The sequence below is a fragment of the Mytilus californianus genome, unplaced genomic scaffold, assembly GCF_021869535.1.
Source record: "Mytilus californianus isolate M0D057914Y unplaced genomic scaffold, xbMytCali1.0.p SCAF_5, whole genome shotgun sequence".
Lineage (NCBI taxonomy): Eukaryota > Metazoa > Mollusca > Bivalvia > Mytilida > Mytilidae > Mytilus > Mytilus californianus.
In genome coordinates, this window is record NW_026262701.1 from 88,581,903 (window position 1) to 88,597,060 (window position 15,158).

Here is a 15,158-nt window from a genome sequence, read left to right on the forward strand (position 1 = left end):
AATTTTTTATTTTTCTTCCTATAAAAACTACACACAATTTGTATTGCATATTTACATTTGTATTTAACTAACTTTTTTTTGATGAAGCGAAACCCTTTAAAAAATTAGCTCATATTGTCCAAAAATTAAAAAAATAATGACATTCTTTTTGTACTTGGATGTGCTGAATCTGTCCAAATTGGGGTCATAAATTAAACTTTGTTTGATTTCAACAAAAATTGAAAACATATGGTGTTCTTTGATATTCTGAATCTTACCTTGTATTTAGATTTTTGATTTTAGGGTCTGTTATCAAATTTGTTCTCATTGTGGTCCAAAGGCTCCAAAATTAAACTTTGTTTCATTTCATTAAAAATGAAAATTCTTGGCTTTCTATGATATGCTGAATCTAACCGTGTATATAGATTTTGGATATTGGTAAAAGTCCTATTTCAAAATTTTCAGTTCTTTGACCACATTTATTCTGTGTCAGAAAACTATGATGTGTCAAATATTTAATAACAATACCCCCATACATTACCACCCGACAAGGGTATCAACGGGTTAAATATAGAAAATAATGAAGTATACAATATGGATCGCTGACTATTTGATTTTTACAATAATAGTATGTAAATATTTGATAAATCTCTCTCTGTCTCTCTCTCTCTCTGTCTCTCTCTCTGACTTTCTCTCATACAATACTTATGCTTTTCAATCATCTGTTTTGCTACAATATGTATCATGACTTACTTTTTAAAGAAAAATATTTTAAAGACCAGCATAACTTTGCTCATAATATTTAACAATTTAGTTTTCACTTAACTAAAAAATAGATAATATGATACAATATTTTGTTAAATAATAAAGGTTAAGGAGACCAAAATTTTTCACAAACTTCGACTTTATTATTTTTCTTTTCAATATGATATTCAAGAAATTAGTATTTCTTGATTCTGTTCTTTAACTCAAACACATTTGGTTCTGTTTCATTTAATTTACGTTTATATATATAATTCTTTGTAATTATGACTAACAGATTCAAAAATAAACTTTCATGTTTGCAACCAAGAAACACGTTCTCTTTGTTGAGAACAAAGTTTACAAAAAAAATGGTTTCTTCGCCAAGATTACAAAAAGTACATAATTAAGTCTCCCAAACGAAGTTTGGGAAGACTTATTGTTTTTGCTCAGTTCTTATTATTATTATTATTATTCTTCCTCTTCCTCTTCCGCCGCTTTTAAATTTGAACTTGTCCGCACCCGTTCTCCAAAACCGCTTGTCAGATTAACTTAGGGTTTCACAATATGTTAGACTAACATGTCTAGTGGTGCAATCAGGGTTTTGTTTGTGCAATGGGGTTTATAAAGGGGTACTTTGAGGGGCAAAAAGAAAAGAGGGTTTTACTATAGAACCCTATGGGATTTTATTTTTTTAAATTTTCAAATGATTATAAATTGAAAACCGTTTGTGATAGACACAATCTTTTTAATTGAAAATGTTCTAAATGATAAAACCCATTAAATGAAATACAGGGTTAGTCCCCAGGGGTCATCCCCACCCCCTGCTATTTAAGAAAGTTCTAATACCTTGTAAGTGGTCAAGATCCCCACCCCTAAACCATATATATTCTGGTTTGTCATGCTAAGATGGTTTGAATGATATACAGGGTTAGTCCCCAGGGGTCATCCCGACCCCCTGCTATTTGAGAAAGTTCTAATATCTTGTGAAAGGTCGAAATCCCCACCCCTAAACCATATATATTCTGGTTTGTCATGCTAAGATGGTTTGAATGATATACAGGGTTAGTCCCCAGGGGTCATCCTGACCCCCTGCCATTTGAGAAAGTTCTAATATCTTGTAAATGGTCGAGATCCCCACCCCTAAACCATATATATTCTGGTTTGTCATGATAAAGCACATGAAATGAAATACAGGGTTAGTCCCCAGGGGTCATCCCCAACCCCTGCCATTTAAGAAAGTTCTAATATCTTGTAAGTGGTCAAGATCCCCACCCCTAAACCATATATATTCTGGTTTGTCATGCTAAGATGGTTTGAATGATATACAGGGTTAGTCCCCAGGGGTCATCCCGACCCCCTGCCATTTGAGAAAGTTCTAATATCTTGTAAATGGTCGAGATCCCCACCCCTAAACCATATATATTCTGGTTTGTCATGATAAAGCACATGAAATGAAATACAGGGTTAGTCCCCAGGGGTCACCCCCACCCCATGCCATTTAAGAAAGTTCTCATATCTTGTAAGTGGTCAAGATCCCCACCCATAAACCATATATATTCTGGTTTGTCATGCTAAGATGGTTTGAATGATATACAGGGTTAGTCCCCAGGGGTAATCCCGACCCCCTTCCATTTGAGAAAGTTGTAATATCTTGTAAATGGTCGAGATCCCCACCCCTAAACCATATATATTCTGGTTTGTCATGCCAAGATGATTTGAATGATATACAGGGTTAGTCCCCAGGCATCACTAATGCATATAACTTTACTGGACCAAACCAATTTTCACTGGACTTTGCCCAATGTCAGGCGACCCTGGGAATTACGAATTATGGGAGCTTCGTTTGGGAGACTTCGTAACAGCATCCTGTTACAATCATTTCTTGTTTGGTATCTTTTAATTTAATTTTGCACAAAAAGGTATTATTTGCTATGATATATGCAAATATTTGTTTACTAAATTTTTATATACAAATGTGGCTTTCGCATTACACATAATTCTCTTTGAGAAAGTATCTCCAGTGTAGACTTATCCAAATCTTGATTTAAACAGTTCTCTTTAAGGCATTTTTCATAGTGTTATTGATTTTTGAAATCAGACCATAATATTTGATAAAATTGTTGATTTTTACTTTTTCTTGAAATTGCTCAAATTTATAAAAATTCATATTTTCATGATTAATAAGGTTACTGGCTGCACACCTCCTTGTTTGCATTGGATATGATATTGAAAATCATCCATAGAAGAAAAGTTCAAAGTATCTAAGGATAAAATGTCACTGACAGAAATCTCAATATTAGGTTTTCCAATAGAAAAGCAGAGTGAAACATCCTTTCAGAAAGATTTTTTACCTCTTTTAGAAATCTCAATCAGCTTTTCTTTCTGTAGATGTAAAACCCTTTCCCCCCATACTGTATAAGGTATGCCAGTAAAAACTGCTGCCAGCCACTATCAGGGTTTGACAGCATTCTTTTTATCCAATTGATTTTCAAATAGATGTTAAAGGAATGAAGATGTACCATATTACGTGTACCTTGTGAAATATCACCAATAAGTTTGTTACACTTAATTCTGTCTGGTTTTCCATTCCATATAAAATCATAAAATAATGAAGTGAGTTTTGTTAACATGGAGTGTGATAGGTTTGGCAATGCAGTCATTAAGTGTACCCATATTGAAAGAGCAAGTGATTTTATTACTGCGATTTTCCCCAATAATGTGAGTTTACGATGTTGCCAGCTGTTCAGAAATGCAGAGACCTCTTTTATCTTCTTGGCAAAATTTATTTCTTTGATACAGTTCAAATCTATAGAAAATTCAATCCCCAAAAGTTTAAAATTTGAATTTGACCAAGGAAGTTGTAAGTCTGGATATAAAAAACGATCTGAATACTTTTGCTTCCAACCCATAGTGTATTTGTCTTTGAAGCATTTATTTTTTAACCTGAAATTTTATAAAAAGATTCAAATCATGAAAGTGTTGCCCTCAACGATATTTCCCTTCCATCTAACTCAAGGAATGTGTCATCTGCATACTGGCTTAAAAGTGATCCATTATCATTGACAGTGATTCCCTTATATTAGGATAACCTTTTAATTTCAAAGATAGTAATTCAACGCCAATTGTAAATAAAAAAAGAGAAAGAGGATCTCCTTGTCTGCAACCTCTTTCCAAATGAAATAAACAGCTGCGCCATGAGCGCAGGATACGCCCGTCGTCTTGTTTGTGAATTTTTATGCAATAAGCATAAACTGTTTCTGACATACGGCGTGACATGCGAAAACCCCCCCTTTTTTTTTGCAAAAAACTCAATATCTCTAAAATAAAATTTTGGATCAAAACCAAAAAGTATACAGATCTTTAGATTAATATAACTAAGAAGTGTGTAAAATTTTAAGCAATAATCATAAATCGTTTTTGAGATACGGCGCGACATGTGAAAAACCCCTCCCCCTTTTTTTTACAAAATACTCAATAACTCAAAAATAAATTTTGAATCATCACCAAAAAGTATACAGATCTTAAGGTTAATATAACTAAGAAGTGTGTAAAGTTTTTAGCAATAATCATAAACTGTTTTTGAGATACGGCGCGACATGTGAAAACCCCCCTTTAAAAAAAAAAATCAATATCTCAAAAATAAAATTTTGAATCAAAACCAAAAAATATACAGATCTTTAGATTAATATAACTAAGAAGTGTGTAAAATTTTAAGCAATAATCATAAATCGTTTTTGAGATACGGCGCGACATGTGAAAAACCCCTCCCCCTTTTTTTTACAAAATACTCAATAACTGAAAAATAAAATTTGAATTATCACCAAAAAGTATACAGATCTTAAGGTTAATATAACTAAGAAGTGTGTAAAGTTTTAAGCAATAATCATAAACTGTTTTTGAGATACGGCGCGACATGTGAAAAACCCCTCCCCCTTTTTTAACAAAATACTCAATATCTCTAAAATAAAATTTTGAATCATCACCAAAAAGTATACAGATCTTAAGATTAATATAACTTAGAAGTGTTTAAAGTTTTAAGCAATAATCATAAATTGTTTTTGAGATACGGCGCGACATGTGAAAAAAAACACACCTGTTTTAGTTACTAAGTCCCGTAACTCAAAAAGTTTTAATCTTATTTTCACCAAAAAGTATACAGATCGTTTGACCATCATAAGAAACAACTATGTTAAGTTTCATGAAATTGGATAAGTCATTCTCAAGTTACGGTGCAACATGTTTACGCTGGACAGACAGACGGACAGACAGAAAGACAGACGGACAGACAGACGGACGGACACCGGACATTTGTAAACCATAATACGTCCCGTCAAAAATTGACGGGCGTAGAAAAACTTAGACATGACTCCATTAATTATTTATAACACAATTTGATGCCCCTAAGTATTAAGTTACAAACCATTTACAAATGGAAAGCCCAAAATTAAAGTTTTTTACAGAATTTAAAAAAAATGACCATTCTAAGGAATCAAACACATTTTCAAAAGTAATAAAAGACCTGTCTTATTATTTTCCTCAAGGTAGTGCATTGAATCATATACTAGAAAAAGACGTGTTTTCTTATCCATAAATCTATCTTTGATGAAACCTTTTTGTGTATCAGTTATGATAAATGGTAAAACTGGTTTAAGTCTATTAGCTATAACAGCAGAAGCTATTTTCATATCAATATTCAAACGACTTATAGGACGCCAGTTAAATATATACTGTTTGTCTTTTACGTCTTTAGGAATGCAAGTTATTACACTTTGATACTGAAAATCAGAAAATTTTCCACCCTCGTATCCAAAATGAAGAGGCCGAAAAACAAAAGGACCAGTATCTTTCCAATTTTTTTTATAAAAACCTAGTGTACCAATCAGAACCTGGAGTTATACCGTTTTAATGATTTTTAATTTTTAAATTTTAACGAATCAGCACATTCTTTACAAGTGAATCTCTCACAAAAGTCTCTTTTTAGCTCACCTATCCCAATGTGCCAATTGAGCTTTTCTCATCACTTGGCGTTCGTCGTCCGTCATCAATTAAATTTTACAAAAATATTCTCCTCTGAAACTACTGGGCCAAATTTAACCAAACTTGGCCACAATCATCATTAGGGTATCTTGTTTAAAAAGTGTGTCTGATGGCCCTGCCTGCTAACCAAAATGGCCGACATGGCTTAAAATAGACCATAAAATGTATTTTTTTCTTATATCTCTGAAACTAAAGAATATAGAGCAAATCTGTTTGTGTAAAAATGTTCATCAGGTTTAGATCTATCTGCCCTGAAATTTTCAGATGAATCAGACAACCCGTTGTTGGGTTGCTGCCCCTGAATTGGTAATTTTAAGGAAATTTTGCAGTTTTTGGTTATCATAAATATTATTATAGATAGAGATAAACTGTAAACAGCAAAAATGTTCAGAAAAGTACGATCTACAAATCAGTCAATATGACCAAAATTGTCAATTGACCCCTTAAGGAGTTATAGCCCTTTATAGTCAATTTTTTGTAAATTTTTGCAATCTTTTACAAAAATCTTCTCAACTTAATCTACTGGGCCAAATAGAATTAAACTTAGCCACAATTTTCAATAGGTTATCTTGATTGAAAAAATATATCCGATGACCCTGTCATCCAAACAACATGGCCGCCATGGCTAAAAATAAAACATAGGGGTTTACTATAGAAGTCTAAGAGAAAATTGTAAAAAAAAACCAATTTCAAATGGTCAAAACTTGAAAACTAATTTAAATAATGATAAGGGGTCTTCAGTAACTATTGTAAGACTAAAATAGGATGACCTGCTTTTAATTTAACTACTGAGCCAAATTAAATCAAACTTGGCCTCAATCATTATTAGGGTATCTAATACTATTTATTATGATTTTAAACTTATTTTACATGATTTCCAAAAACACAGCAGATACAGGTGAGCGACACATGCTCTTGAGAGCATCTAGGTTCTTCTGTCAGCTTAATGCTATGATTAAAGAATGATGTATAATCACAATCAAATTTTCTGCTCAAGTACAAATTTTTATAAAAATTTTGTTGTTCCATCAGGATTTTCGATAGTTCTGATATATGTTGACATTTTTCATCTATTAGTTCTGTTATTGTTTACTTTAAGAATTTTTTTTTTCTAATTTACAAAAACAATTTGAACACTTTTCACCATTCTCATGCCAGTTAGCACGGGATCTAAGCAGGAAATCTTCAACCTTCTCTTGTCGAAAATTTTAAATGTTTGATCATTGCATGACAACTCCACAGAAAGAATATCTTCCACATCACCTGACGGATGATATTTCAAAGTAGTATCCTTAATGCATGATTTAACCCTTTGTATATAATCTGCATCTCTAAGTACAAATGAAGTAACTGAGAGTTAAATTTCCAGTGACTTTTGTCCCGTTTCTCTAATCAAGTTGAGAAGGTGAAAAGAATTGCTGAGCGGTCAGTTCTATAACCTGGTATAATTTTAGTTTTTTTCATTAATGAAAAAAAGGTCTTCTGAAATTAAAAAATAATCAAGACGACTTTGCTTTATGGGTGAGGACTGACGCCATGTGTATTTCCTATCTTCTAGATAGCATGTACGCCAAGGATCAAGTAGTTCAAAAACTTCAATGATTTCATCATTTTTTTACGGGAGTTAAGGTTTCTAATATGTTTGATATTATATGTATCCCTTAATTTATCTAATACAACATTCCAGTCACCACATATAAACACACATGTGTTTTTAAAGGGTAAAATGTTATGTATTATTGAATCAAAGAATAAAGGTTCATCTGTATTATAACCATACAAACAGGCAAAACTGAACCTTTGTGAAAAAATTGATAAATCTAAAATAATGTAACGACCACGATCGTCAATAACAGAATTATATACCACCAAATCCAGCCTCTTTTTAAAAATAACAAAGACACCTGCACTTTAACTGTCTTTATGACTGAAAAAAACCCCATTTATTTCCCCATTCATCCTGTCAGTATTTTTCAATTTCTGTATTACTATGAGTTTCCTGGAAACACACTATTGAAGTATTCTTACTCCTAGCCTAATCAAATACATCTGCCCCCTTTTTTGGATTTGAGAAAAGACCCCTTACATTCATTATTAATATCTTTACACTATTATCCAAGATTATAGATGACATGATGTTTTATAACACATATAAGCAAGTTCATAAGTACAAAAATATATACAATTGTAACAAATTTGACATACATAAACATTCACACATACAAACATAAGAAGTCGCTTATTATTTTCTTCATTCGAAAATGAATGTATATATAAAGTAATTTACAGTATGGCATGTAATACTTATAGATAAATCTAGCAAAGGAATACATGTTTAAAAGGGAAATAAGATTAAATATTCATTTCGTTATTTCCCCTTTACTGTATAATTCATACTCAACAAAATATTTATTAAGAATTATATCTCTTATACTCTACTATATATACAGGATTATGTAATTCACTACTGATATAAATACAATTATTAGTCCCCTACCGACGAAGGGGACTTTAGGTTTGCACTCTGTCCGTCTGCCGATCCGTCCGTTCGGCAACTCAGTTTTCCACACTTTTTTTCTTCGTTATTGAAGATATTGATTTGATATTTGGTATATAGTTTTATCATGACAAGTTATAGATCAAGTTCGAATTTTGTTCCGGTCTGATGATTTAGTCCAGAGTTATGGTCCATAAAAAAACTCCATAACTAATGTTAGAGTACGATGTTAAACCATATATCTGTACAAAGGGAGATAACTCATTTTTTTAAAGACATTCTTTGGTAAATTGTTTGAGGAATTTTGTGGCAGGTTAATATGTTATTTTGTATAAACTAACTTTCTGAATGCTACATGTATATATATATATATATATATATATTTTTTTTTTTAAGTGAAATCCTTTAATTAGATAATAATCTATTTTTATTAAGGTATATATTTCATTACATTACATTGTGTAGATAAAAGTTATTGATATTTTATAGATAAGTTACAAATCTATATTAGTTTGTGACAAATGAAAGAAAAAATATTTGGAACTATTAATTATATTTGATTGTAATTTGAAAATAGATATACATTGTATTACATCATATCTAATTTTAGAGAACTATTAATCATATCTAATGTTAGAGTGTTATAGGTTTTCCACAGTTTTTTTTCATCATGCTTGAAGATATTGATTGACAATTGGTATATAGTTTTATCATGGCAAATTACAGATCAAGTTCAAATTTTTGTTTCGGTCTGAAAATTTTGTGCAGAGTTATGGTCCTTGGACTTGAAAAAATTCACTCATATATTCAGTTTTCCACACTGTTTTTAGTCATGCTTGAAGATATTGACTTGATATTTTCTTTTTGTTTTACACCATGACAAGTTATAGAACAAGTTAGCATTTTGTTCCAGTAAAATGAATTTTTACCCGGTAGGGGACTATGTATTGCCATGCAATACTCTCAGAATGATTGTTTACTTCAGCATTTATTTTGCGTTTATATCTATCTATTTATATTTATCAAAAGCTGTACATTATCCAAAAATTAGATTAACTAATGTAACTGACTAAAATGATAACTGATTGATTTCTTTTTTATGAAACTTATATCATAGGTTTATATCAGCAATGGCTCGGACAAGTTCGAAAATTCTGACGGGACGTATTATGGTATACAAATGTCGTCTGTCCGTCTGTCCATCTGTCAGTCTGTCTGTCCGGCGTAAACATGCGCACCGTAACTTGAGAACGACTTATCCAAATTTCATGAAAATGAACATAGATATAAGAAGATGTGGTATGAGTGCCAATGAGACAAATCTCCATCCAAGTCAAAATTTATAAAAGTAAACCATTATAGGTCACAGTACGGTCTTCAACACGGAGCCTTGGCTCATACCGAACAGTAAGCTATAAAGGGCCCCAAAAATTACTAGTGTAAAACCATTCAAACGGGAAAACCAACGGTCTAATCTATATAAAAAAACGAGAAACGAGAAACACTTATGAACCACATCAACAAACGACAACTACTGAACATCAGATTCCTGACTTAGGACAGGTGCAAACAAATCAGCGTTTTTAATGTTTTAATGGTACCAAACCTTCACCCTTTTTCTGAAACAAAAGAGCTGTTTCTTATGATGGTCAAACGATCTGTATACTTTTTGGTGAAAATAAGATTAAAACTTTTTGAGTTACGGGACTTAGTAACTAAAACAGGTGTGTTTTTTTTTCACATGTCGCGCCTTATCTCAAAAACAATTTATGATTATTGCTTAAAACTTTAAACACTTCTAAGTTATGTTAATCTTAAGATCTGTATACTTTTTGGTGATGATTCAAAATTTTATTTTTGAGTAATGGGGTGTTTTGTAAAAAAAGGGGGAGGGATTTTTCACATGTCGCGCCGTATCTCAAAAACGATTTATGAGTATTGCTTAAAATTTTACACACTTCTTAGTTATATTAATCTAAAGACCTGTATACTTTTTGGTTTTGATTCAAATTTTTTTTTTAGAGATATTGATTTTTTTTTTAGAAAAGGGGGGTTTTCACATGTCGCGCCGTATCTCAAAAACGATTTATGATTATTGCTTAAAATTTAACACACTTCTTAGTTATAATAATCTAAAGATCTGTATACTTTTTGGTTTTGATTCAAATTTTTATTTTAGAGATATTGAGTTTTTGTCTAGCCTGCGACTTTTGTCGCAGAAAAAAGTCGCAGAAAGCTCGACATAGGGATAGTGATCCGGCGGCGGCTACGGCGGCGTTAGCTAACTTCTTAAAAGCTTTATATTTTAGAAGGTGGAAGACCTGGATGCTTTGTATATAGATGCCTTATGTTACGAAGTTTCCGTATGTCACATGTCCATTGTCCTTGACCTCGTTTTCATGGTTCAGTGACTACTTGAAAAAAAAGTGATTTTTTGTAATGTTAATTTCTCTCTTATTATGAGTAATAGGATAACTATATTTGGTATGTGCGTACCTATCAAGGTCCTCATGCCCATCAGACAGTTTTCACTTGACCTCGACCTCATTTCATAGATCAGTGAACAAGGTTAAGTTTTGGTGGTCAAGTCCATATCTCAGATACGTTAAGCAATAGGTCTAGTATATTTGGTGTATGGAAGGATTGTGAGGTGTACATGTCCAGCTGGCAGGTGTCATCTGACCTTGACCTCATTTTCATGGTTCAGTGGTTATAGTTAAGTTTTTGTGTTTTGGTCCGTTTTTCTTATACTTTATGCAATAGGTCTACTATATTTGGTGTATGGAATGATTGTAAGGTGTACATGTCCAACTGGCAGGTGTCATCTGACTTTGACCTCATTTTCATGGTTCAGTGGTCAAAGTTAAGTTTTTGAGTTTTGGTCTTTTTTCTTATACTACATGCAATAAGTCATAATACAACTATATTTGGTGTATGGAAATATTCTATGATGCACATGTCAATCTCGCAGGTTTTATTTGACCTTGACCTCATTTTCACGGTTCATTGCTCAGTGTTAAGTTTATGTGTTTCAGTCTGTTTTTCTTAAACTACAAGCACTCTTGTTTATAAAAAAGGGGGTTTTTTGCATGTCGCACCGTTTGTCAGAAACTATTTATGATTATTGCATAAAAATTCACAAACAATACGACGGGCGTCTCATGCGCTCATGGCGCAGCTGTTTATTTAAAAGTGTTATGCCCCTTGGAAACATTAATTATATGGAAAATCGCATTGTTAGCGGATCATGTGTACAATTCTTGCCAGATTTTTATAAAACTTATATCACAGGTTTATATCACCAATGTCTCGGACCAGTTTGAAAATCAGTGCCGATCAATTAGTTAAAAAAGGGTTGCGCCCCTTGGAAATATTAATTATATGGAAATTTGCATTGTAAGCACTCTCAAGTGTACATTTTTTGTCATATTTTTTTAGTCCCCTACCGACGAAGTCGAAAGGGACTTTAGGTTTGCACTCTGTCCGTCTGTCTGTCCGTACTTCCGTCTGTCCATCCGTCAGTCCGGCAAATCAGTTTTCCACACTTTTTTTCTTCGTCCTTGAAGATATTGATTAAATATTTGGTATATAGTTTTATCATGACAAGTTACAGATCAAGTTCAAATTTTGTTCAGGGTCTGATAATTATGTGCAGAGTTATGGTTCTTCGACTTTGAAACTTCACTCAAATATTCAGTTTTCTGCACTTTTATTCGTCATGCTTGAAGATATTGATTTAATAATTGGAACATTGTTTTATCATGACAAGTTACAGATCAAGTTCGAATTTTGTTGTGGTCTGATGATTTTGTGCAGAGTTATGGTCCTTGGACATAGAAAGTTCACTCAAATAATCAGTTTCCCACACTTTTTTTCGTCATGCTTGAAGATATTGACTTGATACTTGTTATATAGTTTACAACATGACAAGTTATAAATCAAGTCAGCATATTGTTCCAGTACAATTAATTTCTAACCGGTAGGGGACTATGTATTGCCATGCAATACTCTCAGAATGCTTGTTCAAATTTTTATCAAAGATTTATTTTAGCAATGTCTGGGACAATTTTGAAAATCAGTGCAGATCAAATATTTTTAAAAGAGTTATGCCCCTTGGAAATATGAATTATATATGAAATTGCATTGCATTTGCTCTCAAGCCTTCATTTCTCTAATATATTTATAAAAAAATTTAAGAACAAAAAAAGAAATAGTTTGTTTTTTTTAGTTATTGCCCTTGGAAAGATACATAATGTGCAACGCGGGGGACATTGGAACTCTGTTCTTTAATTTATACTCACTTCTGCGTTAATCATAGCATCATTTATGACTTCACTTTTTCTAGGCAAACTATATAGCTCTAAAAAATTAAAGCTAAAATTAAGCACACAATGTCATTCCCTAAACCAAAATTTGCAAGGTGTTGACCCTTCTAGAATTTCAACCAATTTTAAACTATAAAAACTGCATATAAAGCAGTATTGCAAGCATTTACCCTAAATCTACTTTTAAAAAGTATAATTCTTGCTTTGAGTTGCTGTCTCATATACATAAACCTTAACTTCAATTCTTAATAAATACATGGTTTTAGTTAGTTATTATCTAAGTAAGATGAGAAGAGTACTGATATATACAAAAACTAATTTCTGAACAATTATTTATTAAAAGAATATAAACATATAAATTTTTTTTAAAACAAGGCAACTTGGGACTTATACAACTGTACAGTAGAAACCTGTCTTCATATGCAAAGGGAGATTATTCTAGCTAAATCTTTAAATTTGGAATTGAGATGAATTGTTGTATAGATTGACCAAACATTTTGGTATCGAAATTGCCAAATACAGATGCATGCATGTGTTGAGTATTAAAATCTGAAAGTCAGTGGTATCTGCTTGCCTATGATATCTGCAAATTGTAAGAATTTGACACATATAAGCTTGCTGCTACAGGGCTTACTATTATTGTCACTTATACTACGCATGGCAATTATTGCACCAATAAGTTATCATCGTTTTTCTCCATTTAAAAAAAAAACTATTTCAATCGCAAATAACTAATAATTAGGGTAAAATGAACTTATCTGAAACTAAATTATATTTTTTTTTATTAAAATCCAATCACTTTACTCCCGATTTTTCGAGAAGTACAATAATAATTAGGATCAAATCTCATCTTTAATCATGATGTAAGAAGCCTTTCTAGGTTTATGTCATACTGAAACATAATGGGAAATTTCCAGAAGTAGGTGATGATTTCACGCAATGTATTGTAAGATAGTCATGAGTTACAGAAAAGCTATGAGATTAACTTTTGACCATATTATGTGCATTGGACAATGAAAATCTCTCTAAAATAACAGTTTTCCACTTTGTTTGCAATCTTCTGTTTGTAGATATTTAGCTAATATTTGGTTTATAATTATATAATATTGGAATACAGATCACACATGCGTTTTGCATATATTAATATCTATTAATTTCTAATATTTGTATTTTTCTGTATTGCAGACAAGTGCACAAGGACTTGAATATGCAGACCTAACCTTTAGCCAAATTGCAACAAAGAATAAAAAACAGGTAATCCATGGAAATGATGAAAGAACCATCTATGCTGATGTTGACCACACCAAGAAAGCTCCACTCCCACCACCAGAAAGCGAATATGAGGAGACAAACATCAAACATGGCAAAATGGCACAGTAAATGTGGATGTATGCTTATAAACATATCTTTATATAATTTAATGATTAATAGTATTATTGCTCTTTGCTTTAGTCTTTTTTGATAAAACAGCTACTTAAGATAAGATTGATTTTATGTTTTGTACTAGTTATAGTTTGATTGAAGTATTTATATATTATTTTGGTTTTATTCACATGGTAGTCTTTGATTTTTATAATTTAAAAATATAATAATTATCTTCCAAGACAGTTAATTTACAAATTTTGTATGCATGTACCCTTTGCAGAAATCGCCCCAATAAAGCCTGTTGCTGCCTAAAGAAACCATCAATCAATCAATCAATCCTCTCAGAAAGGTTCTCTTTTAACCAATGTAAGTTATCGAAGAGGCTATACCCAATGCAATACCATAATTTGCCTAGGCCAATGTGTTGGAAGTTAGTCATTTTTGTTGTACTATTTGTATCCATCTGTTATGCCTGCAATAGGAATTTTACACGCCTTTATTTCCAAGATGTTTTTTTTATGAATAGTTAGCATTAGAGTCAAACGGCAAAGATGGATATGTGATAAAAGCCTATATTTGACCAATGGAATAAGGGAAACAAACAGAGATTCTATGTTTCTAGAATTAATGAGATTTATACGTAAGACCGAAATGTTAGGTCTTAGCTAAATACTTAAAACATTTCTATCAAAACCATAACAATTATACTGCCAGATGAATCATTTAAGTGCAAATGTTAAAATTCAATAGAAAATCACCATTGTGATAATTATGTTACAGTTGGTACATCTGTCCAAAAATGTTTACGTATGAGTAGTGTAATTTAATATTTTCATGGCAACGATATTTGAATTACATTTATAGTAACATCATATTACATTTTTAACCGGATTTTCGAAGTAAAAATTGGTTATTGATTTGGCGATTTACGGCGGTCGGGCGGACAGTCGGGCGGGCGGCTGCCAAACAGTGTCCGTTCATTTACATGAAAACGCTTTGAAGAATTTAGATATGTTGTTTCCTGTGACTAAATGAAGGTCAAGTTCAATTTTCACGATTTTAGCTTTTCTCGTTAGTCAGTTATTGCCCTTTTCCAGGAATTAAATTTTTGATGAATTAATCCATTTCTGTACGAAGGGAAACAACTAATTTTTAAAAAGATTTTTAAAATACATTGTATTATTGATAAATGACATATTAGAGCCTCTAGT

The 15,158-nt window shown here is 32.0% G+C and overlaps 1 protein-coding gene across 1 annotated transcript in view; it reads left to right on the top strand.

Annotated features, from left to right (window-relative positions):
* Window positions 1-13,978, top strand: part of LOC127701675 (uncharacterized) — a 150,061-nt gene extending 136,083 nt beyond the window's left edge. The window contains exon 9 of the mRNA XM_052205672.1: window positions 13,768-13,978. Within this exon, the coding sequence (XP_052061632.1) occupies window positions 13,768-13,962 (195 nt within the window). The 3' untranslated portion in view covers window positions 13,963-13,978. The remainder of the gene's footprint in view (window positions 1-13,767) is intronic.
* The last annotated feature ends 1,180 nt before the right edge of the window (window positions 13,979-15,158 follow it).